This window comes from Chelon labrosus, assembly GCF_963514085.1.
Source record: "Chelon labrosus genome assembly, chromosome: 15".
NCBI classification, from domain to species: Eukaryota; Metazoa; Chordata; class Actinopteri; order Mugiliformes; family Mugilidae; genus Chelon; species Chelon labrosus.
In genome coordinates this window covers 17,802,207-17,826,695 of record NC_140348.1, presented here as the reverse complement: position 1 = coordinate 17,826,695, position 24,489 = coordinate 17,802,207, and the positions used below count along the sequence as shown (strand labels likewise).

Below are 24,489 nucleotides of genomic sequence, written 5' to 3'. Positions count from 1 at the left end.
CATTGGCTCATCTGTGCTGTTTGTGCTTATCAATCACTGTAAGGGCAGTAAAGGACGTTCTGTTCTGCGGCGGCGAGATGGCAGATAATCAGCTCTTCAACAAGGAACTATTTACTCCAAAAGTCTCCTCAGTGACGGCAAAGATAAGTTTGGCGCTATATGTAAAGCAGGGTAACTTCGATAAATGAGGTGCTAAACCTGTCTCACCTTGTAGACAATGTGGGAGCCGTGCTCATAGTCAGACATCTGCGGGTTGAGATGAGTCACTGTCTGAGTTGCTTTAGTGTGGTCCTGAAACATAAACAGATAAACTGTACGGTTATGCTCCTCATTCATGCATCACTTGTTGATAATAAAAACAGAAGGAGCAGGAACATAGTGTTTCACTGAGTCTCTCTTAGTATTTCAGGCTTTTCTGTGTCTCTTGGTCGTCTGCGATCATGTTTATCTTCCGATGACTTCATGTGCCATGTGTGCCGATGAATGTAAACAGAGAGATGGCAAAAATAACTTAGCATAAAGCAGTTTTAAATGCACATAATAAATGGACACTAAAATAGGAGACATCAAACCACAGAGACACCTGGTGGCAGCATGCAAACAGGACCTCATCCTCTTCACTAAACAGTGAAAATCACCAGGCTTAATCAGGCCTGATAATGTCTGATCGTCCTCAAACAGAGAGAGTCAGTGGGGAAGCCGATTCTAAATGCATCCATCTATAAAAATCATAAGTTGTGAGGAAGGCTGTGACGTTTACCTCAGACATATGGTGGACACTGATGGCTGTAGTCATCTACACTGCCGGGCCCAAAAAAAAAAGCCGCCACCTGGATTTAACTAAGCAAATAGGTATGAGCCTGCTATTGGATAATTACTGCATGAGTAATTATCTTTCAGCTGGCAACAAGTTATTGCAATGTGTAGCTTCTCATTTCTTAAACAACCATGTTGAAACACACATCTGTGGTCGTGGGAAAGATGTTAGTCTGTGTGAGACGGGTCAAATCATTGGCATGCATCAAGCAGAGAAAACATCTAACTTAGATTGTAGAAACTACTCAAATTGGGTTAAGAACTGTCCAACGCATTATTAAAAGCTGGAAGGATAGTGGGGAACCATTGCATCAGGGTAAGAAGAGAGGCAGATGAAGTGATGCACCCATCGTGCCTAGTGCCTACTGTACAAGCCTGTGGGGGCAGTGCTATGATCTGCAGTTGCTCAAGTCTAGGTTCAGTAACATTATGTGTCCAAAGAATGAGGTCAGCTGACTACATGAATATACTGAATGACCAGGTTATTCCATCAATGGAGTTTTTCTTCCCTGATGGCACGGGCATATTCCAAGACGACTATGCCAGGATTCATGGGGCTCAAATTGTGAAAGAGTGGTTCAGGGATCATGAGACATCATTTTCACACATGGATTGGCCACCACAGAGTCCAGACGTCAACCTCATTGAGAATCTTTGGGATGTGCTGGAGAAGGCTTTACACAGTGGTCAGACTCTCCCATCGTCAATACAAGATCTTGGTGAAAAATGAATGCAACACTGGATGGAAATAAACCTTGTGACATTGCAGAAGCTTATTGTAACAATGCCACAGCGAATACGTGTTGTGATCGAAGCTAAAGGCGGTTCAACCAAATATTAGAGTGTGTGGCCTTTTTTTTTTGGCCAGGCAGTGTATTTCCTGAGAAGAGATAGATGACACATTCTTGCAGTCTCTTTTTGTCTTCACCTAGAAATAACTTTAACTCTTTCCATTTTAATCAACAGTATGTAGATCTGAATAACTAGCTATTTAAAGTAACTATGATCTGACAATAAGCCTCATTGTACCATTCATTTAATTACTACTTAATAAATATGAACGCTAAAAGCAAATACTTAACAGTGACCTCTGTGGCATTAATAGTGCCCCATATATCAGTCTGCAGAACACACTTCACTGTAGCTAAGGAAGGTTAAAAAAAAGATTTTCTATATTTGCATTACGCCCATTGAAGCCCATTCACAATTATGCATTCATTGGTATTATTTATCACTTCTCACACATTTTAGATCTACTGCATGCTGACGTTCCTCCTCAGCAGTTACTGTCTGTTCTCTGGATGACTCAAGATGCAGAGACCTTTTCTTTTCTTCTTACGGTGATGGAACAAAGGAGCCCAGTTAATCTTTAGAAGCGTAACTTCACTTAAATCCACAGTGCATACAGAGAAACAAAATATATATCATGTGCTGCATATCTCAGGTGTTTTTCTAGCTGACAGCAACTGCTTACACCAAGGTCATTTTCATGTCACAGTGGGCTGAATTGCTGTCACACCTTAGGAAAACACGAGGCTCGAGACGATATGTCTGTACCCATAAATGAGGTGTGTGAAATGAACAGGAAGCTGCGTTTTAAAGCAAAGGTTGTGCCACTCTTCTGCAGCAAAGGGGATTTAAGTCACCGCATGCTGTCTGCAGTAAACAGATGATTTTGCTGTTGCTGAAAGGTAGACATCCGTCATATCACTGGCAACTGTGCAGCAACTTAAACGGTTTAAACTCTTGCACATACACAAGAGTAGAATTATTAATCAGTCTCCACTTCATAATTAAACTACCAGGTTGCTTGCAAAGCCTTATCTACCATCCTATAATAAAATGAAGAGATGCTCTACCGTGCACTCTTCATGGACTCCTTGCATTTTAAATACGGCCACCAGAAAATATCAATTGCTCGAAGTTGTTTGGGGTAGTTTTTCTTTTTAAATCAAATGAGCCGCAGACCTAGTGTAATGGCTGCTGTGTCAAGGTTCCTCTTGGCTGTGGCTGTAGATAATTCCACAATGAATCTCAGGCGTAATGAAGCAAGGCACCAGGCGCTGACCAAAATTAAAAAGGGAATTATGAGTTTTCACTTCCTCAAGTCAAACGATGCACACTTTTCAAATTTGCTAGTCTGATCTAGGTTTGAAAGAGGAGTAAAGAAAGCAATCTTTAAAATGCTGGAAAACCCCTCTTTGAACTGGGGATGTGGACAGTTTTAGCACAGCATCTGTCCCCCAGAATAGTTTCACTTCAATTCACGCCTTAGGACTGGAGTTTTTTTTTGTCATTAATGGATGGTTAGAGTACCACTGAGCGTGAAAAAAACAGGACACCGCCCAGGTTAAAAATTTTCCTTGATTTGAAAGTGAGTAGACCAGTCATGTGAATTTCAGGTGTGCAGCACGCACAGATGTTCTCAATAAAATCCTAAACTCCCCACCAGTCATACAGAAGTGAAGAAGTCACTTAAATGAGATGAAACCTCCAGATGTTTCCCTCGTTTTTAGATATACCATCTACTACTAATCTGCTAAGTCGTAATCACTATTGTTAGCATTTGTATTTGTCATCTTAATGCTATGGTTTAGATACTCTAGTATGACAGGAAACCGGACGGACAAGATATGAATATGTATAATAACTCATAAATGGAATTTTAATGGTAAACAATGAAACAAGTGATTTTTTTTAAAAAAAACGATTGGTTTATTAATATTGTTTGTACATAGCAAACACTGTAAGAGCAGCAGAGGATCAGAAGTTGTGGTGTGTGTGTGTATGTGTGTGTGTGTATGTGTGTGTGTGTCAGTGTCTGTGTTTGGTTGGATTGTTTTTCGTGTTCAGCAGCAGGGAGGGAGAGCAGGCCCCGTTTCTCCTCCTCTTAAGTCGGCTACGCTCTGGTCACGCGAACGGCTCACCACCGGCGGCGACCGGTAGACTTGAACATTGCTCCAACTTGACTTTTTCCTCCTCAGCAAAGGCAAAGAAAAACACATTTATTAAAAAAAAAAAAACTTTCCTAGCGCCCACGCTTGCTAAATGACAAGTGATAAATTTGAATATCTGGATGGTATTTGTTTTTCCTTCCATTCACTGAGGTTTACCACACCTATTTCCAGCCTCAAAGGCCGACTGAAATAAGACTCTTCCCTCCTCTACTCAACTGCCCCCTTGGGTAAACAGTTTAAAAGTGCTATAGATTTTGACCCCCCCACCCCGCCCATACCCCCAGCCCCTTCCCGTTTGATAAAAACAACAAAAAATAAGTATTCCTCAATGCCTTTTCAGAGGTCTCTTCACCAGTGAGAACAAACAAAATGTGGCAATAGTTACTTTAACTTTACAATATTGTTTATACATGAATTAAAGCCAATCCTATTCTTACAGTATGTACAGTCCCAACCCTGCCCCCATGGATACATAAAGACACAACAACTCTACACTCCATAGATCCAGTTCTCCTCTGAAATGAAATTGTATTAGTTCCTCAGTTTAAACTCCATGTGCCTTCAGCCGTCACGCCCCCTGCTCCGCGTCCACAGTTCTTTTTCTTTTTGCCCACAGCATGTACAGTAGTGCTTTAATTTGTAAACGTTAAAGCCACAGAGGAGGTTCAATTCACTCTTCATCTGTGCAAACCTGGAAGAGATAAGAAACAGAACTTAAGTCTTCATACAAATACTCAATCAGGTCGTGACAGTTTACTTGTCAGACATTTTGCTAGTACTTGTACATTTAAATGTCTCACCTTGACAAACGGGTGGTCTAGCAACATGCTAGCTGTCCAGCGCCGCTTGGGTTCACTCTCCAGACAGTGACCGAGGAAGTCCTTCCCCTCTGTGCTCAGCTTCTCTGGGATGGGGGGCTTGTGGCCCATGCCCACTTTGTACATGATCTGGAAGTTGTGCTCGTACTCATGCCAGGGCCTCTGCAGGTTGAGATACGTAAATAACTCGAATCATTTCCTTGCGGTTTTCAGTTTAGTATTTCGGCAAAGTGAAATTTTCTAAAGAGGTACGAAAGGAGGAAATGCACTCGAAACCTTAAAGGGCATGTGGGATAAAATTTGAATGTGACAAGATTTACTAGCAACGGGTTTCACCTTTAAGACAAATATTAATAATGGCAGTAACCACTTCCCCTTCAATCGGGAAGTGGTGGTTTTGCAATAGAGTTAACAGATCCACAGACTGAAGTGGCAATTTGAAGTAAAAACAGGTGAAATAGTCTCCAAACCGTGGCCAAAGCGTTTGATTAAAACCCTTATTTTAACAAAAGGACATCGAAACATAATACATGTTTAAATAAAAACTACGTAAAGTCTTACAGTGCAGGATTTAAATGAACATCTGTTAGAGTCAAGTCCTTGCTAAATGTGATTCAACTACTCAGCAGATTTAAAAAAAACTTTACTTTTTTTTCTTAGTAGTGACATTCCTGCATGGTGCATAGGTAGAAATTGAGTTTTATGTGAATCAGCAATGAGTTGAGAAGGGCAGTAGCAGAGCCAGAAGTGCATACAGCAAAGGTTATAAATGTAACTTTGGTTCTATGAATGAAAATGAAAGTGATTAACAGTAGGGATTGGGAGAGTATTGAAAACAAAAGAAGTGATTAAGGGACTGTAAAGTGTAGACAAGGTGTACTGTATGTTCTATAGTGCCTGTATAATAACAATAACTGCCAGAAGAGGGAGACATAAGTTACCCACTGTAGTTTTACACTAGACTCGAACATAAAAATTGCAGGTTGGAGTCACAGTTGATCTACAGTGCTCTTGTTATGACACGAATACGACTTTCAAAATCCGTTTCCTTTCTACTACTGTGGCAGTTCGTGTATAACTGCATATAATATCTCTCGTTACCTTTCCAGTCACCATCTCTATAAGAACGCAGCCCAAACTCCAAATGTCTGCTGCTCGGCCATGGCCTTCTCCTTTAGCTCTGGTGATGACTTCAGGCGCCATATACGCTGAGGAATATTGGGAAAACGAGCAACAATTACAACACAAGAATTCAATTATTAATAATATCACATCATGCAATCATAACTTAATCTTGTGCGTAACTTAAACATAATGCGGCATACATGGAAAAATATATGATGGCCAACCTTAGCATCACATTCTGTACATATCACCATAGCTACGTAAGAACAAACTTTTGTATAAATGAGAGAAAATGGGTTGAAATCCTTTGGTGAAAGCAAAAAAATAAATAATTAAATACACCACGTTTGTCACAGGTAACTCTGAAACTAGATGCCCATTTCTTACCGGCTGTTCCAAGTGTGCTGTTCACCTCGCCTGGCATGGTATGAGTGTTGTTCCTCAACTTGACTGAGCAGCCAAAGTCACCCAGCTTAATCAGGCCGGATGAAGTCAAAAAGGTGTTGGCTCCTGATACAAAGAGAAAGTATAATTTAATTCAGATTTTTCTGCAATTCCATTAGGAAGTAAAACAGAAACAGCGTGTTACACCAACCCTTGATATCGCGGTGGACAATGCCGTGTTCGTGGAGGACATTGATGGCTGTGGTGATCTGTTTACTGTAGAGCCTGATGACGTGCTCCTGCAGCCCCAGTCTGGACACCTCCTCCAGGGTGCCCTCATCGCAGTACTCCATGAAGATGTACATCTCCTCCTACGGGTCAGCATGTGAACAATTAAATCAAACTCTTTCTGTGTGTGTGAGACGCCCGACCTGATGCCTTAAATATAAGCTTCTTACCCGATGGAGCTCAACTCCAAAGTATCGCACCAGGTTCGGGTGTTTAATGCCTTCAAATATTTTCAGCTCATCTGCAGTCTCCTTGATTGTTTTGTGATCGTTTGGCTGGAATCGGATCTAGGTGAAGAAAGACAGGTGTTACTACCGGAGGCTTGTACTATTTGTCTTTTGAAAGCTCCTTGAGTTTGTTGAACTCCATACCTCCTTCATTGCCATTAGTTCTCCAGTGTCAACATTAATGCAGGTGTACACCTTCCCATACTGGCCTTCACCTGTTATCGTACACACACACATTAACATCAGTGTCTGTATGTGGTAAACACCTTCCATCGTACCCAAAACTCTACAAGACATGGCCGTACCTATCTTATTGCCCCTCTGCCACTTGAAGGTCACCTTCCTGAGCCCAACATGCATGACGTTGTCATACGACTTGGGTGTGTGACACACTTGACCGATGATGTTGCGCTGTTTCATCACAGCGTAACGTTTGTCCTCGAACTTGCGTATCGAGCGTCGGACGGCCTCCATGGGGCTCTGTCGTGCTGCAGTGTCTAAAAAGAGAGACAAGAAACGGGATTAAATTTTTATTTTCAAGTCAAACAAACATTCCCATCGAGAGATTTCGTCAATGCCGCGTCGCTCAACAATCTCACCCTTGGACTGGCTGATGAAGGTGCGGAGCTCCCAGCTTCGGCGTGCAGCGCTGTTGGGGTCTGCCTTGGGATACGAGGGTTCTAGAGAAAACCAATAAACCATTTGAGAAAATTTAGTCTAGCAAAGTTAATATCAAATGCAGATCAACCCCCTGCAGATAACCAAATGCACCCACCCTCTCGGTCCTCTGTGGGGCTGGAGTGTCGGCTCAGAGATTTGAACTGCAACTCCTGTGCAACTGTAGACACGCGGTCATTCTCATGGTAACCGGATCCCCTGCAAAGACGTGGACGAAAACTAATGCAATCATTCAAGGACTACTGACTCAGATGTCATATTTCAGTCTGGAGGTTTCTCTGTTAATGGCCAAAGCTCAAGACTAAGTGCATTTTTATTCTCTTGATGGATTTCCATGCACTACTTTGGTTTAAATGAATAGTGGGACATCAAACTGTACATGCATGGTTTTCTAAAAGCATCTTAACCATATGTAAACCATATTAAAAATACACCCTAGACTTGTGCTTGTAATAAATTTTAATACTATAGACCATATAAATAATCCAACCAATAAAATGCTTAAGACGAACACTATATAGGCTTCAAGATGAATATCTGTAAAAACCATCTGACATTTCAAGAGAAACAAACATGATCGACTCGCAGTGTGCCATCTGAAACCCATTAACAGTTCAGCATGCATCAGAGTCATTAACACTTTTTAGGTTAAATCTCCAGAGTGCATGCTCTGATTTCTACACCACACACCCGAATATCTAAGAGCAGTGAATCACCAGCATCCAAGCAAGACCGATGTAAAAAAAAAAGCACTAAAAAGCAGAATATTATGGCCCACTCTTTCATTGAGGTAGTGTTCATTTTCACACCATGCACAACAATCACAGTCTCTTCCCATGACCAGTGGCAGATCTTGTGTAAGGGCTTTCATTTTTTTTTTTTTCTGGTTTGGTGACATTTTTAAGGGCTTGTAAAAGCTACATTCACACCTTCAGTGCTAAAAGTTTCGTAGCCTACATCTGCGTCATGCAACTCGCCATTCAGATGAATCTTCTAGCAAGTCTGAACATTAGAATAATGATGTGTCAACAGTCACACTGATGAATTTTAACTTAAATTGCGCTGAGATGACATTTAAGGTAGAAGGGAAATGCCTCATTATTAAAAGTAATCAAAGATCCAAAAGACTGAAACTGTATACCGGAGCTAAGATCTCTTGGACGTTTGTTGCTAGATTTAAATCTGCGATGGTCCAATGCTCAAAGAATTTGAGACTGGCTTGGTGATATAAAAAAATAACTCAATTTCTTTCTAAATAACTAAATTTATTGTGTTTTTTTTTAGATGCACTCAGAAGGCGGAAAGCAGGAAATCAGCTTGTCAGAGAAACATATAAATCAATGTGGAAGAAAATATTACAAAACACAACCCTCTCCCAGAGAGCCGCCATGAGTGCAGGATTTAATTTTCTCCTTCTTTTGAAATTCACAGCCAGAGCTATACATTGGTGTCCAAAGCTCAAAGCTCCTGTTAATGACATTTTTCAAATACTAACATGAAGCATTTCCTTCTTCCATTTCCCTATAAAGCCTTATAAAAAAAAAAACTTGGAGGTGTTTTTTTGTGTTTTTGTCTCTGGGGCTGCATACTGACAAGCTTCTACTTGGGGGGGCAAGGCTACCTGACGTCATTGGGGGTGCTGCCGGGAGCTTTGGTGTGGCTGTGTTCCCCTGAGCCCTGAGGGACAGAGCGAGGGCCGTTGGGGAACAGCTGGTTCCGGAGATCGCAGGGGAGACTTCGAGAGCTGTGTGGTGAAAAAAGAAACTGAGGAGCGCTGCCTTTGGAGGACAGGTGTTGCACATGGGATGTGTGGAAATGTGTGTGTTACTGGGTGGATGGCTGAACGTCGGACACACACACACACTCGCTCAAACCACAATACACATTAAATAAAGTGACGCACAGCACGCACCAGAGCTCACACACCACAGGAGCGTAACAACTAGAGAGCAAAAGCATCAGTTTGTAAGAAAAAAGCAAAGCCATGCAGGACAGAACATTAAAACAGAGAAGGCACAGAGATTATTCTTAAAAACCCGAGCTGCAGTCACATACCTAAAACCTTCAGCATTAGGGATGAACAAGTTGGGGTTCGGTGGGTCACTATGGCAGCGGGGGACCTTTACAGGACGAGGATTATTCCTGGGAGCTGAAAAGAAAAAGTGCATCTACAAATTGAAACTCGAGACAAACAGGATAATGGCAAGCATCAACATCAACCTCTGCTCTAGAGAATCAAACCACATGTTTTTATTTAAAATCCCGTGGTCAGATTATTGTCAGCTGCATGACGGCCACTATACTGTGCTGCCTTACTCCATCTAAAGCTGCGCTCAGACTGCAGGAGTTTCGAAATCAGACTGCATGACTCATTACCAGGGAAACGTCACAGACATGGTTCCCTCTAATCTTAAACTAGGACTCTACATGGGTTGAAAATAACTACATGATATTATTTAGATTCATGTACGAGATCAGGGAGAGTGAATGCAACAACGTGTATGATCTCATAGGGAAACTAAATAAAACAGAGACTGCAGTGCTACAGATTGTCGTGACTTATTTTGCAGAAAAACAAAGACAAAAGGAGAAGTGTAAATGAGAAAATGCTTGGGTTGATCATTCTTTAGCGAGTTTTTAGTGTCAGCTTTAATATCTGTCTAGAGTCTTATGCTATCTGACATTAACCTAAAGCGTGTTAACCATTGCTTAACAACGCCCTCAGCTGCTCTTTGTGGACTTATTTCTATCCAGGATTACTGTAAAAGTATTGAGATAGTCATCCAGATTTTAAATCCTAAATATTACACTGGTTTGATATTTAACCGGGCAGCCCAGGTGAGTCCGAGTGGTTCGGGGTATTTAAGAGCGGACCTGTACAGCCCTCACGTTATCCCTCACAAAATCAGGCCCAAACATCAAGCAAGGTCCTAAAGGGATTTCTCCTCCAGTTATTAGGAGGGGTGAAACTCATGCAGTCTGAGCCAAGCATAATTAAACAACAGATTTATTGCAACAACAAGCTCTGTGAGCCCCTGATCTAGTACCAGTTTGTTTCCTCTCCACATTTTAAACTCAGGAGTTTTGCATCTGACCATATTTCAGCTGACCTGTCACCGTAACAAAATATCTTCCAGTCATACATATGCTTTTTGTTTCTTTATTGCAACTGAACTGTTATTGCACTGCTCTCGTGCCTGCTTTGTGTAACAGTACGTCCCCATGACACCCAGCTTATAAACCTGCAACAAAACATAAACTGAAATCAATCCTGAACTCCAGATACGGAGAAGTTCACGATCCCAGAGGAGCATCTTACCGACGTACAGACCAGTGACTGGGCTATGAGGTTTTCCAATCACATGTCCAATACATTCATTCATCAACGCTTGCAGGTTCTGCAGAAATAAATGTCACATTTTAGATAACGATAAAACCTTTCGAGGTGTAGCGAGCAAAGTGAAGAAGTGAGTTTACCAGGAAGTCATCCTCTGGCAACGCTGATATAAAGGCAGGTTCGATAGCCTGAAGAAAGTCAAAACCCTGAGTCGCCCATCTGTGGAAATTAAAACATGGCAGTCAGTCATCATGTCCCAAAGCAAGAAAGAAAGGATATTTAAAATTATATCAGTGGCCGCACTGAAAGATCATCAATTGTTTTCTAACAAACCTTTAAAAGCTCATATGCACATTTGAGTTTTGCTATTGATTTATGTTTTTTCTGAAAATATCACTAATGTAACAACTGACTCACACTCCCAGTTAAGTGTGCCTATTTTGGTTTGCACATTTGCGACGCTATTTAAAAAGGATCTTTGTTATGTTTCCAAAATGTCACGCTGCTGCCGGAAGGCTTCACTCTATTAACAGAGTACAATGTTGCCATGGTAGCTTTTTATGGCTCAAAGGAAAAGCTCTTGACAAAGAGGACTAAAATAAATGTATTCTAATTAAGGTCATGATTCTTACGCACAAGATAAATATACATGTATGTGTATCCTTTATCTGAAGTTCAATTGCACGAGTAGGATGACTTTTACTGGTTAGTGAGTTAATGTCCCACTAGAGAGCCGTGAGCAAAACACTCAAACAATTAAACACTGCCTCAGGGATAACACACTAGCCAGCACACTCTGCACATCAGGTAAAAAAAAAAAAAAAAAACAAGGAACATAAGTGAATAACTTTAAATGCATATAATGGAAGGCCTTACCTGGGCTTGGTGCCCCTACCACTCTCACATTTGGTCAGGACATAGGTCATCCATTTCCGGGCAAAAGCTATGTAGCGTTCCCCGATCCTCTGCCTGTACTCCCCTGACATCAGACGCACCACTTCCTTGTGATACTGTTAATAACAGAAAACATGTAAAATGGAGTGTAATTAGGATGCCGCTATGTAAAACATGAGCTTTTTGTACAAACATAGATGGCATCACACGCCTTCATCTCTGCAGGATTTTACCTCGAAGGCAAAGTTGTAGCCCTGTATCATTGCCTCCCTGTAGTATTGATGCAGTGTGGCTGACTCAGACTCCTCCACTTCGTCTTCAAACTCCGTGGTGAACATGTACTCCACTCGGTCAATGGCAGTGTCGATCTTAATGCATAGCTGTAGAGCCTCGTCCTGTGGAAGAGGGGAGGTTTTGAAAAGGTTTTATTATTATTTTCTGCAGACAGTATTAAATTAACAACAACAACTAGAGAAAGCTTTAAAGAAAATTACAACAAATCTGAGGATCTGAACCCATTTGAGCGTAACCTCTATAAAAGTAGGGCCACTTCCCTTTTAGGTGATACTTCTGTCCTAAAAGTGGCTCACTGTCTTTTTTCATATAATGTTAATGGAGTGGAAAGTGAGGCTAAATAATAACCGCTGCAGTAAAAACAGATTTGAAAGTAGGACACAGACATGCACCTGTCTTTACACCAACACAAAATAAACCACTATTTTGGGCACTAGATGGGCTCTAAGGGCTAGAAATCATAACCTGTGCTTATTCAAGTACCTTGAGTTCTTCCAAAGCGCTTGCGATGAGAGGCTGACTCGATGTTTGCTCCCGGCTAAGAGTGAGCACATCCTCCATGCTCTGCTGAAAGGCCTTTCGCTGGGCCACCAGATGAGCCGACTGCATCACTATCAAGAGCATGTTCTCCACCTGAAAGCGCACAAGACAAGAGGGAGGCTTGTAAACACCAGACACGGGAGCAGACACATACACAGACTGAATTAGAAAATGACCCAAACCTTCATGGCTCTTAAAGTGTCAACAGTTTCCATCTGTGGGACCAGTTTGAGAAGCACTCCGTCCCACTGAGCCCAGTCAGAATCAGTGGTTGAATCCCCGGCTCCGTGTTTGCTCATGAGCAGGTAGGCATCGTCTTCTGCAATCTCATCTGGCTCTTTGGAACAGTCTTTGCCAGCAGCAGCATTGAGAAGCTGCAGGATGAGAGTCCGCTGGCCCGTTATGCCGCAGGGGACAAAAACCTGGAGCTCCTCCAAGCCTGGAATCTGAACCTGGGTATAAAAAAAGGAAGTTAAATAATTGCACAAAACAACCGAGGATCAGAAATTTGCAAAATTGACAGAAAAAAAACAAAACACGCACTTTGACATAGTTTTCCTTCTTTAGTGCCTCTAGGAGACAAGTCACCCCGTTAGTGATACTGAAATCTGCAGCAACTTCCAAGTCCTGCAGGGAGGGAAGCAAATAAAAATATGTGTCAGAACACACAGTCCCAGTTCTTCAGTGAGGAAACAGGGTCACGGCGTAACTGCAAAGTCAGAACTGTTGTAGCTTTCTTTTCCAACACAGTGAAAATCCTTCGCTGCCGTCTCTCACCTTGCGAAGCATTTTGGCAAAGCCCAGAGCCTTCGACGCTCGCTCTCTGGCCTCGTGGAACAGCTCTTTAAGCGACCGGCTCGTCTCGATAACCGACCGCCTAGAAAAACCAAATTATTATTTTTTTTTTTAAAAAGTTTAAAACACCTCCACTGGGACAAAAATGTCAGTAGCGACTTGTATATTAAAATCCTACCTGATCTCATCTGAGGCTGTACTGTCATCTGCGCACTCCCAGAATTCATTGCCACTCTTCTGGAGACCAGCATCGAGGAACTCTCCAGTGGATTTGAGCAGCATCCCAGCAATGTCACTGCGAAAAACGAAACAGTCCCCATATTCATATTAATAATTAATAAACTCTTGCAATAAATTTACAAAATAAAGTTAATAATTATGTAAGTGTTTTATGCCAGTTTGGTTTGCTGCACTCATTTGTAAATTGGCGCATTTAAGCTGGACGGCAGGTTCACTCACCAGAACAGCTTCCCAGACTGGGCCTCCCCTCCTCGGATGTAAGGAGTGATGACCTTGGTGAAGTTCCACTCCTCCTCCAACAGGTTCTTTAAGCTGTGAGAGGCCTGAGGCAGCTGCTGCAACATCTGGATCCAACTGTGCATGTAGTCAAAGTAAACCTACAAAAACAGCGGCAGATGTTAGATAACCACAGGCTCTTTAATGCACAACTTACAGCTAAATTGTGCAGAAATTCACAAGCCTGTCTCTCTAATGACTACACAGTCAAGTACAAGAGGGAGAAATGTTGGCAGTCTTACCACCAGCATCTTGTGAAGGTCTTCTTCGAACTCGTCAATATTGGCGTTTGTTTGCAAGCCCTGAGCATCAGTCACCACGCCACGCAGCATGAACTGATAATACTGCTTCATGAGGAGACCACCTTTAAGAACCTCTTTGCACTCGCGCACCAACTGCAGAGCACAAACAACACACGTGAGAACACTTAAAACACAATATACCTGTCGTCAAAGATAAACTGGCCAGTTAAAAGATACATGTGCTTTTCTTTACAAGTGTTTATTTGACTGTCATTACAGATAAATTATACAGCTTTCCAAACACTTGGGGAATAACATCTTTCTGCCACCTACAGATTTGTCTTCCTGTGACTCGTCTCTTTTCTATTTGAGAAAACAATCATGCAACAAGACTAAGGTACGTTAGGTGTGAAATGTTTCCAGTCATTCGGTGCGAGTGTGCACAGAAGGTGGAAAAACAAGCACCAAACAAGCAAGTGTCTCAAAAGCCGCTTGCCTGTTTGATGCTGAGCAGCGACGGCTCTCCAGCAGGCCTCTGTTCAAGTCGTAGTTTAAGGCATTCGTGAATGACGTTGAGGAGGACTCTGCACAGTACGAGGAAGGCCGGCCGGAAGGATGGGAGATCCATTTCTAGCAAATCCTTCCAGGACACCTGGTCGGCTCCGAGCTCTGGATCTGTCGAATGGCTGCAGGATAAGTGGCGCGACAGCTCTGGCAGGTAATCGCTGTAGAGCATGGGGTCGGGGAAGTCTGCAAACTGCAGGGGGAAAACACAAAGGTAATTCAGCGTGTTTTACAGAACACTATTTCCAATTAGAGAGACAAGAACAGTTTTACATAGAAAGACATTAACAGAATTAAAACTCGACTTCAAATATGAATAAAAAGATATTTCTATATAATTCAGACTGTGTTTTTATTGCTTGATCCATCATTAGTGTCTTTTCTTCTGAAAAGATGCATGCAAATTCCAAATTTCCATCCTGACGTGGACTGGAAGGCCGGCTGTGACTTTTTAGCTACAAGGTCTTTTAATGGAAAAGTCAATAGTTAAGTGTGCCAAGTGCTATTGAAGAGCCAGAGTGCGTTGCCCTCCCATCCCAAGAACAGAATATATCCTACTCCCAAGTATTTGGAGTAGGGTAACGGTGTGCCCTTGTATAAAATATGTCTAAAAACAGCCAATTTCTCCACACAGCCTGTCCTATAATCAAGCTGTTTTTCTGTGAAATGTGAAGTTGGTGTGTTGCCTGTTTTAACACTATGCATGGTCACATATTTTCAAAAGCACACGAACATCTGCAGAGGTGCCCACACACTTGAGGCAGATGATGAAATTTAGGTCACACTGACCCTAGTGGAGTAGCAGAGAGCAAGACTTGGCCTTTACAAGTTCTGTTCAGCTCCCTTTCTTATTCTTTACCACACAGCATCGTAATCAGATTCAACAAACCAGCCACCCGAGCGGCGTTCGCATTCTTTCTTAAACGCTCGTGGGTGTCGTTTTATTTGACACAGAAATGCTCCCTTTAAACGACCTAAAATGGTCAAAGTAAATCACAAATCACAACACTGATTATATGTTGCTCTAAACTCAATAACTCAATAAAAATCAAGTCCTCTTTACGGCTCTTTTTTTCCTCTCAATATGCCAACACATCCTCTGCCATTTATGGCGTGGGCTCGGATTTCTTGTGAGATCCTAACAGTGATAACCCTCCCACGTGATGTTTCCTCTGGGTCCTAATGAAATTACAAGCATTTGCACTTCAAATGATTCTAACTAACTGTTTGACTGCATTTGTCCTCCCACAAACATACACAACAAGAATGCAGACGTGACTGCCATCCAACCACTTTGAAACTGTGAATAGCGCTGCTGTTATAACCGATATATACTTATAGAAAAGGAGTTGAAAACATCTGATTTTACCTCATCTTCTATTGTTGTGTGCTTTGTACTCATTTACTTCGTCTTGTACACCCATACTGCATCTAGTTTGATAGTAAAGTGCCAGAGCATGCTTCAGGCTGCAGCTCAGCTTTAATAAACCTAAAGACGAAATTAGCTCCCCCCCCCCCCAAAAAAAATAAATTGCAGTTGATTATCTTGAACAGACATTAAGGCAAAACCGCTGTGGTCGCCCATAATTGGCATACAAGTTAGACTATAATGAGGGGGTTCAGCCAGTGGGTACCTCTGTAATCACATCTAATAAGATATCATAAACGTTGTCCCAATGTCTCAGAGCCTGAGATAACCTTTCAAAACTTTTTAAATTTTAATTTAAATGCTGTGTTTATTGGTCATTTATGTTACTGTGCATATCACAAGACTCCCAAGACAGAGAAGCCAACTTATGAACTACCACATAGTTTTTAGACATTCCCATGCTTAACTGTAATGCAGCCATCACGTTTATTTTTGTTATGTTTAATGCAGGATAATTAATGATGAATTATTAACGACAGTGCCTCACCTCCAGTGCAGGAGTGTGTCGGAGCAGCGCTGCTCTAGACCGTTGAAGAGAGCGATCCATCAGCTTGTGCAGTCTGAGGATCAGTTTACGCAGTCCCATCTGTTTCAGAGCTTTATCCACAAATGGTCTGTAGATGGCCGTGGGGCGGAATACTCCTCCACCGACAGACACTTCTACACTTCCTGAAGTAGCGGTTGGGAGAAACTCGTCTTCTGAACACATTCGGGCAAATTTAGGAGTCAGTGTGGGAGTCAAATCTCCCTCTACTACAGACAACGGTCCTTCCTCCTCCCCCTCCTCCTCCTCCTCCTCCTCAGCATCCCTGTCCTCTCCATCACTTTCAGCAGTAAAAGTGGCTGTTGAGTCATTCTCCTCATCTTCCTCATTCTCTTCTTCTTCATTTCCACGGGAGCAGCGGGGCGAAGGGATCTCAAAGACAGGCCACCCGATACGGGATAGATCATGGAGGCCCAACACAGTGGCCATAACACGCAGCTTCTGATTGAGGTCTTGGGTGATGTTGAGCCACAGACAGAGCGCCTGCACTCTGCCCTGAAAGTCTCGTTCTGCATACTTTTCATAGTCTCTCTGTAGGGCCTGCAAAGAGGGGTACAGAGCTTCCACAGACTCCAATAATTCCATAACACGCTTGACCTGCTCAAAGGCCAGCCGCTGGCGTTGAAGGTGATCCCTGCAATCAGTGCCAGAGCCTAAGGGCTCCGCTGCATTCAACGCTGATGAGGGGCTGGCACTAAAGCCCCAGGGATCTACTCCACAGTGGTTGGTCTCTGCTACAGCAGGCCTCTCCTCTCCACAGACTAGATCTGGGACACTCTGATAGTCCCCCTGCATTAATTGTGACCCCAAACACTGAGCCCCTCTCAGGCTGTCGTAGTTGACCTTAAAGTGCAACACCTCATTGATGATGTCGGGGATAGCTTGGCGGGCAGTGAAAAGAAACAGATCCTGGTCGCTGGTGGAACGCCGTGCATGCCATGCCTGCAGTTCCAACCAGATGAACTCAGTGTTGTGAAGCATGAAGGGCATGTTCTCCAGGCCTCTCTGCTCCTTCTCCTTCCTCTTGGAGGACATAGATGTGAGCTTGAGCAGCAGCCGCAGAGTTTCAAAGAACTTGAGGCGGTCAGCAGGACAGTCTGTCCTGGAGGTCTGGCGGTGAGTTCTGGCCATATGGGGCATGGACACAGGAAGTTTGCCACTGCTGCAGCCCAAGCTCAAGTAATGCTTCCTGGGATCCATGTTGATGCTACCAAAAGGGCTTGACTTTGAGAGTGGATCCAGCATGAACGAGCCTTCAATGATCTTCTTGTGGTCTCTCTCTGTGGAGCGCTGTGTGGCCCTGTGCTTCTTGTTCTTCTTGTCCTCAGGGGTCTCTGCTGGCTTGGGAGTCTCTCTCGGGACAGTTGTGTTGACGTCCACTAGAATTAAAAAACAGAGTTAGTACAATGCATATGAACTTCATTTGTAAAATGACTCCCATACATTCCTCTGTCAAAACAACTTATTAACTTACCCTTGTTGGGAGACCGACCGGCACCTTTTGTCTGGTTGTTTCTTTGATGTTTGCCAGACATGCGTTTCATCTGACGGGAGTTATAAGGAGGTGATGAGCTATACAGTTGTTCATCATCCTCGTTGTCCCAGGATTCATCCACCTCAGACTTCTGTTGGGATGCATCTTCCACTCGCTTGGCCTGCCTGCCAACATTGAATGACCAACAGAGAGGACAAACTATTGACATGGGCTAGATTTGCACATTTACAACAACAGCAAAAAGCACTGTTACCTGGAAGAAATGCTATAAGCAAATTAATGCTTGAGGATATTGAAACTATTTCAGTCACAGCATAAATCAAAACCAAAGAAATGTGTGTACAAGGTCAAACGGTGCTGCCTGCATAGCTTGCACCCATAACAGAGTGCGCAGCAAATCTCCTCTAATGCCACGGCAGACAGGTTGCTAAACTGCCACTAGACTGAACGTCTGCTGCTACCTACAGCAGGAGTTGTGTGTCGTCTGGAGTCTGACTGGCTGCCTCCTAAATGTATAGGAGCAATGCTCTGTGCATGACCAGCATAATAAGCTGCAGGCACCCTCTCTTGGTCTAGGTAAACATAATAGCTCAACCAGACAGAGAGAAATAGTAACCCTCATAAACTCACTCTGCCAAGTCATCAACCACACCGCACAGGTCAAGATTACAAGGAGCCCTGTGCAGACGTTGTTAGACTGTGCAAACACAAAGCTATCACAAAAACATCACATTACTTTTTTGAGATTATAACAACTCTTACAACAAAAATGTTAACATAAGGGTTGTGGATTGTAACGGGGGAGTTCAGATAATGAAAAGACACAGAAGCTAGCTGCTTCTGCAGAAAGGAAACACCACAATCACTTGAAACACTTCCTTCTGGGAAAAAAGGAAAAAGATTTTAAAAAGCGGCACGCCTTTCCAGATTACAATGTCAACGCTTTGTTCCCTAATGCCTTTCTGAGAGTTTTTTAATAGGATTAGAGTGAAAGGTTAGAAGGTCAGACCACGGCAAAGAAAGAAAAAAAAAAAAAAAGGAGAAGAAAAAAAGAGGAGGGGAATGAAAATGGGTGATATCTATGCTGGTCACCATGTGGCCCTTCATCGATCATCTGACAAAGAATGGCATTCCCCAACACGTGCCCGTTCGCATCTGTAGATGCAGCTGAAAGGGTCAGGTCTGCAGCACTTTCACTGGGGGAGTGGGTGTTAATGGAGGGAGGGGAGGGGGGGGGGGGGGGGGGGGGGTGTCATGTGGAAATCACTTGCTTAAGCTTTTCAAGAAGTTCTATTGCCCATCTGCCACACAGCAGAATTTCTCTAGGATCTTCAGCAGGTGCAGAAGATCCGTGTGCAAATCAAAACGTTATTAAAGCCCTCACTATTACTACTGCTACTACTACTACTACTACTACTACTACTACTACTACTACCACCTTAAAATATACAGATAATACACCCAGCATAACTAAAATAGTGGGGCTAGTGTTCATTCATGTACAGCGTCTCCAGTTACTAATTTAGCCAGAGGCTCGTTTTGTTGTGGAGCGTCTTTGATGTTAACAACAAAAGGGGCCTATAGAAGTCAGGATAGGACATATTTATGAAACTGTGTCACAGATTGACAATTAAATCTCAGATCATTCTATATGTACTAAGGCGTTCAAGATGTATACATTACTATTTCGTTTTTCTTTTTGTTGTTGTCGTTTGTGTGTTGACAGGCTTTGGGTTTTTTAGATCTTTGGAAATAAATGTCTTCACTTTAACATGCATTTCTTTTTATGTCTACGATCCAGCACCGAATCACTGCAAGAGTAATGACAACAGCACAGCAAAGTTAACCACAAAAGTCTTGAAACTACAGGGTAAAACTTGCAGGAAAGTACACTGGTTCCACTATGAGTGTATTGTATGAGAAATTGTGAAGGGGCTTGTTCTGCAGGAGCAGCACATAACAGTGATCTTTTCAGTGTGCAGACACAAGCAGGCACAGTAAGCAATTTTGTGTGTTACAATAAAGCATTAAACGCCCCAACAGACTAATCGCTGTAGTTTTGCAATGGAAACTGATGCAAGTACCAGGAAATTACATAAGGAAAGGAGATACAGTAAATGCTGCAATCATGCAACTAAGCATTTTAAAAACCTGTTGTGCTACCAAACTCCAACTCTGTGCGTCATGAATGTGATCATATTGTGTGTATGCTTGTAGATGTTCCAAAAGGTAGGCGTGCGAATGCTGTCTCAGGACAGAAATAGTACATACATGCGAGAGGGATTGAGACCAAGTTTAAAAAAGACACTTCTCTACGCAGGACAGCATGACTAAATCACTCAGGAATGAAAGCGGAACCAATGACGCCACCAACGCCGGTTGTTTGTTAGGTTGCCATGAGACACTTCAAGCACAGATTGTGCTGTTGCAGTAAATGCTACGCAAATTCTTCTTCTGGATTCCTCAGCCTACTCGCAGACTGCACAGAGAAAGTTCCCGGCCTGTGTGTCCTGCAGTTAACCATAGCTGCACTATGGTCTTCAAGCTGTCCCTGCCTGGCTGCCACTAGTGAATTATCACTGCAGATGGTGTCTGGCTGCTCTCAATGGCTCATCTGATGGCTCATTGGGGCTCCAATAAAGGCCAGTGGAATGCTAGAGCCCCCAGGCAGAAACACGGAGTGAATAATAAACAGCACAAAATCGAGACTCTTTTCTGTATGGCGACTGAAGCAGTGATACCGAGGGCTGCCAGAGTCAGGGGGGCCTGACCTTTGACACCAACCATCCACACTATTGTACCAGCAAGGGGCACGCTATTGTATAGTTGTGACACGTGGCCTGTGAGGCCCACAGCTGAATACCACACAGCTGGTTAGTGAGCACACTTGCACACAATGCCCAAACTAAAGGGGATTTTTTTTTTTTTTTAGAGAGAGGAAAAGGAGGAGAAGGTGGCCGGGGTTTTGTAAGAGCACACTTTTCTCTAATTAGGTCATGCTGGCAAAACTGATGATTGGTAGGCTAAATTCAGATGCTGATTACCCCCTACTGCAAAAGCTTGTGTATGCTGGCTACTAATTTCAGCTTGTAATTAAATGCTGATGGCATAATAAAAAAATGTGCACATGCACCCTCCTCACAGATCATGCAACCAACAATACTCATCTCTGACCTGCAGGCAATCCCTGATAAACTGGCAAAGCTGAAGCAGCGAGCAGTTTGTGCACCATAAGCTGACAGAAATCAGAAACAAAGAACACAAAGTACTTGACCACACCCTTGTCTGGAACAGAGTGACATTACCAGGAGTGGACCTCCCAGCCTTGCCTACATGCAAACAGTGCATGCACGACAGAGGAGTTTGCTTCTGCAAAGGCACGGTACTATAAGCAAACAGCCACTTTAATTCACAACAATCAGAAAGCCAGTGCCTTACATAACACTGATGTGCTTACCATCTGGTCTAAAAGTGCTTGCTGTAACATACAGGGAACATCCTCAATCTAAGTAAAGACACAGACCTTACTGTACCAGCGGAAGCTCACGCCATCAATTACAACATGATCTAAATGTAGACACTGTTTACAGACGGTGGGCTGTAGCATGAGCTAAATGTTAAATGGAGTATTGACATGTTTTTCACCTTAAGCGGGTTGCATCACGCGTACCGTGAAGGCAGCAGTCTGCTCTGCCTTTGAAATTTAATCTGAAACTGCAGCGAGTCATAAGCAACACCTTTTTCCAGTTTCAAGTAGCTTCTTTTGCAGCCGTGCACGTTACAAGCGAACGACTGAAGCGCGCAGACAAGCATGTCATTCTCGAGTACTTTCATTTGCTTCTTTATCATTTACCATCTTACATGATCTTACCGTGGCAGCCTATTAGTAACATCAGCCGACACAGTCGAGTAGTTACAGAGATGCCATTGTTCAAACGGAAGTGACAGATGAGAGTGACAGAATGTGAGCGCGTTCCGTTTTTCTCTCCGAAGCAGGTGTGGGCAGAGATAGGATGCACATAGGAAATGCTAGAGGACAGTCCATCTGTATTCTGCAGCCTGTGCTCTTGGCAAACGTAGGCTTTAATGAGTTCTACCCAATGAGCGCCTCCGGGGCTCCAGGCAGCTATCAACTGCGCACACACACACGCACACATGCAGTGCACCACATCCTGAAATCTCTGGAATGCTTGTTAGCCACAGCGTCTTCAGACTGACTGAGAATTTATTGACAAAGGACCTCTGTGCTTGCAAAGATAGTGATAGCCTTCGCATAACTCATCATATAACTCAAAATAGTTTGAAGTATTCTCAATTGCTTTTAGTGTGCGCACTCATTGAGGGTGGATGAGGACTGAAAGAAAAATAATTTTTTGCACGTTGCGAGGACTCAGTCTGAAGCTGGAAGCGACGTTTACCTGCAAACTCTGCAGCTTGGGCCACGCAGTCTTTATTCTATGCATGTTTAGTATGTTTGTATGACAACAGCTTTCACAACAACTTATTCAAAGCATTAAGAAGATAAAAGCCTGCCGAGCATTTATTTGAGCCTCAGCATGAGTCACCTTTCACCCCAAAAATCGGTGTGCGCACACTAAATGTGAATATGAACTAAGACAAACACAAATGAACTGATCCTTTAACAACTTTTGACACTATCGCATTCCAAGGAATCGCATAGTCAGTGTCTCATTATTTTCCAATCTGCAATAAAGTTTGGGCAGCAATAACATTATCAAGGCCAGTGTTGCACAATCACGCGAGCTGTTTGTGTATCCATTACGACTGGGTGGCCACAAGAGTGCAAGGTAAAAAAAAAAAACAACTGGCTGGTGCTCAGACATTACTAAATAAAAGCTCGACTATTTGCTCAAAAAAACAAACAAAAAAAACAGGACTACCGCAGATGACAAGAGCTGATCCAGACAAACAACTGCATGCAAGGAGAGAGCGGGGAGGAGAGGGGAAGACACAACAGCGGATTCCTGATGGTCTGTCGCCAGCGGTCAGGGGCAAACACTGCGGCATTTCGATTACGAGATGCGCGCATATTTCAAAACACCTCATGATGATCGTCCTGTTTGAATGCATCCTCATGAAAAGCTGCAGACATGTATATATATATATATATATATATATGGCCCGGCGCCTTCGCTTATCTGAACACTACGAACACACACACACACCGGGTGAGAAATACACCATTGCTGCACATATCTGCAACACGCTCTGCCCTTTACACGGACGCCCCAAAAAAAGAAAGAGGGAGTGAAAGTGGAAACCGGACAAATGAACGAAACAAGTCTAGCTACAGGATTAACAATAACAGTGGAGCGACATGCTAGCTAGAGCCTGCGAAGTTTCTGCTTCGTTGTTATGATGAAATGCACAGCCTGTCGACTTTAAATGATCAAACAACCCACCTACAAGTCCACACTGCAAAACTAACCTAACTTCATTCCCGTCGGTTTCTGTCGGTGAACTTGCGGGTGAACGATAAACTGACAAGCGGCAGCTAAAAAGAAGATGTTAGCTAGCTTCTCTCTGACATGTTGCACTGTTAACGGCGGTTTACAACTCTCCGCAGTGTTACCTTATCATTTGGCGAGCATTTTTTTTTTTTTCTTTTTTTTGGGCTTTCTCTCAAGCAACCGAGAACCAGCTGAAACAAATACGTGCGGGGAGAGTGCGCCGAAAAACGTTGCTCCAAAAAGTTTACAAGTCCAGGGTTGCAAAAAAGCACTAACTGCACGCGTACCACTATTTGACAGGAAGTGGATTCGTACGCGATGCGCAAGCGCTCCTATGGAGCCCACCGCAGTGTCACGTTCAGCTCCCTATTTGGCAACTGCGAGGTCCTGATGGTGAAGTGTCTGTTCAACAAATTCGCATACCTGCTCGGCTTGTTACGATCTGGAGGCTCCATAGCAAAGCGGTGGCTTCTTGTTCCTAGCCGTGCATGGGCTACACCATGTCTGAGCGAGTCCAGACGCACTTTGCACTGATAAATCTCTGCAAAGGAGATGGATTTGTGTCTCTTTGGAGCACTTTCTATCCGCCGGCACAGTTGACTCTCGCTTGTGCGTATGCCGTCGCCATCTTTCCAACGTTCATTGAGGAGGAGTGCCACAGCCTTGCATTGCTACGGCAACCCGGATAGGTCATGCTCGGTCATAACTGTGCGGGGCCCTTATTATACAGTCTACGGCGGAGCACTGTTGCTTATTTTTATCTCCCCGCTGTACAGTCACAGTGAATCAGTTATCATGTGGCAACCTCTTGACTGATTTATTCAATTATCATACTTAAAATCACTTGACGGTTCTGTGAAAACCCCAAACGTTTACAGATGGCTGCTATGGCTCATTTTAATTATTATTCATGAGGGAAGTGTGTCAGCGTGGACAGGGGGCTGAGTATTTGGTGGTGCTAGTGTGAGAAAAAACACCTGCTCTTTAATGTGGCTACTACATATGCAATAGAATATAGTTAGACTTTTTGGTATTCTTATTCAATTTCTTATCATAATTACCTTGCAGTTTATAT

General features: G+C 43.1%; 1 protein-coding gene across 4 annotated transcripts; it reads right to left on the bottom strand.

The window, feature by feature from the left end:
* Window positions 1-4,069: 4,069 nt before the first annotated feature.
* map3k4 (mitogen-activated protein kinase kinase kinase 4) lies at window positions 4,070-24,210 on the bottom strand. Of its 4 annotated transcripts, none has more exons than XM_084562115.1 (27): window positions 23,537-24,210; window positions 17,923-18,107; window positions 16,392-17,827; window positions 14,408-14,668; window positions 13,912-14,064; window positions 13,613-13,770; window positions 13,332-13,448; window positions 13,136-13,235; window positions 12,902-12,985; window positions 12,541-12,810; window positions 12,302-12,451; window positions 11,758-11,919; window positions 11,507-11,640; window positions 10,771-10,849; window positions 10,613-10,691; window positions 9,349-9,442; window positions 8,915-9,037; window positions 7,391-7,491; window positions 7,215-7,295; window positions 6,921-7,112; window positions 6,760-6,830; window positions 6,559-6,675; window positions 6,312-6,471; window positions 6,104-6,226; window positions 5,693-5,799; window positions 4,574-4,753; window positions 4,070-4,464 (listed from the first exon to the last, which is right to left on the bottom strand). In XM_084562115.1, the coding sequence occupies exons 1-27, from the start codon at window positions 23,542-23,544 to the stop codon at window positions 4,444-4,446; spliced, it is 4,746 nt and encodes a 1,581-aa protein (XP_084418241.1). In that variant the 5' UTR covers window positions 23,545-24,210; the 3' UTR covers window positions 4,070-4,443. The 4 variants fall into 4 exon arrangements, with proteins under 4 accessions (XP_084418241.1, XP_084418240.1, XP_084418243.1 ...); XM_084562114.1 differs by having other exon boundaries at window positions 23,838-24,210; XM_084562117.1 differs by lacking the exon at window positions 23,537-24,210 and adding an exon at window positions 23,367-23,432.
* Between the last annotated feature and the right edge of the window lie 279 nt (window positions 24,211-24,489).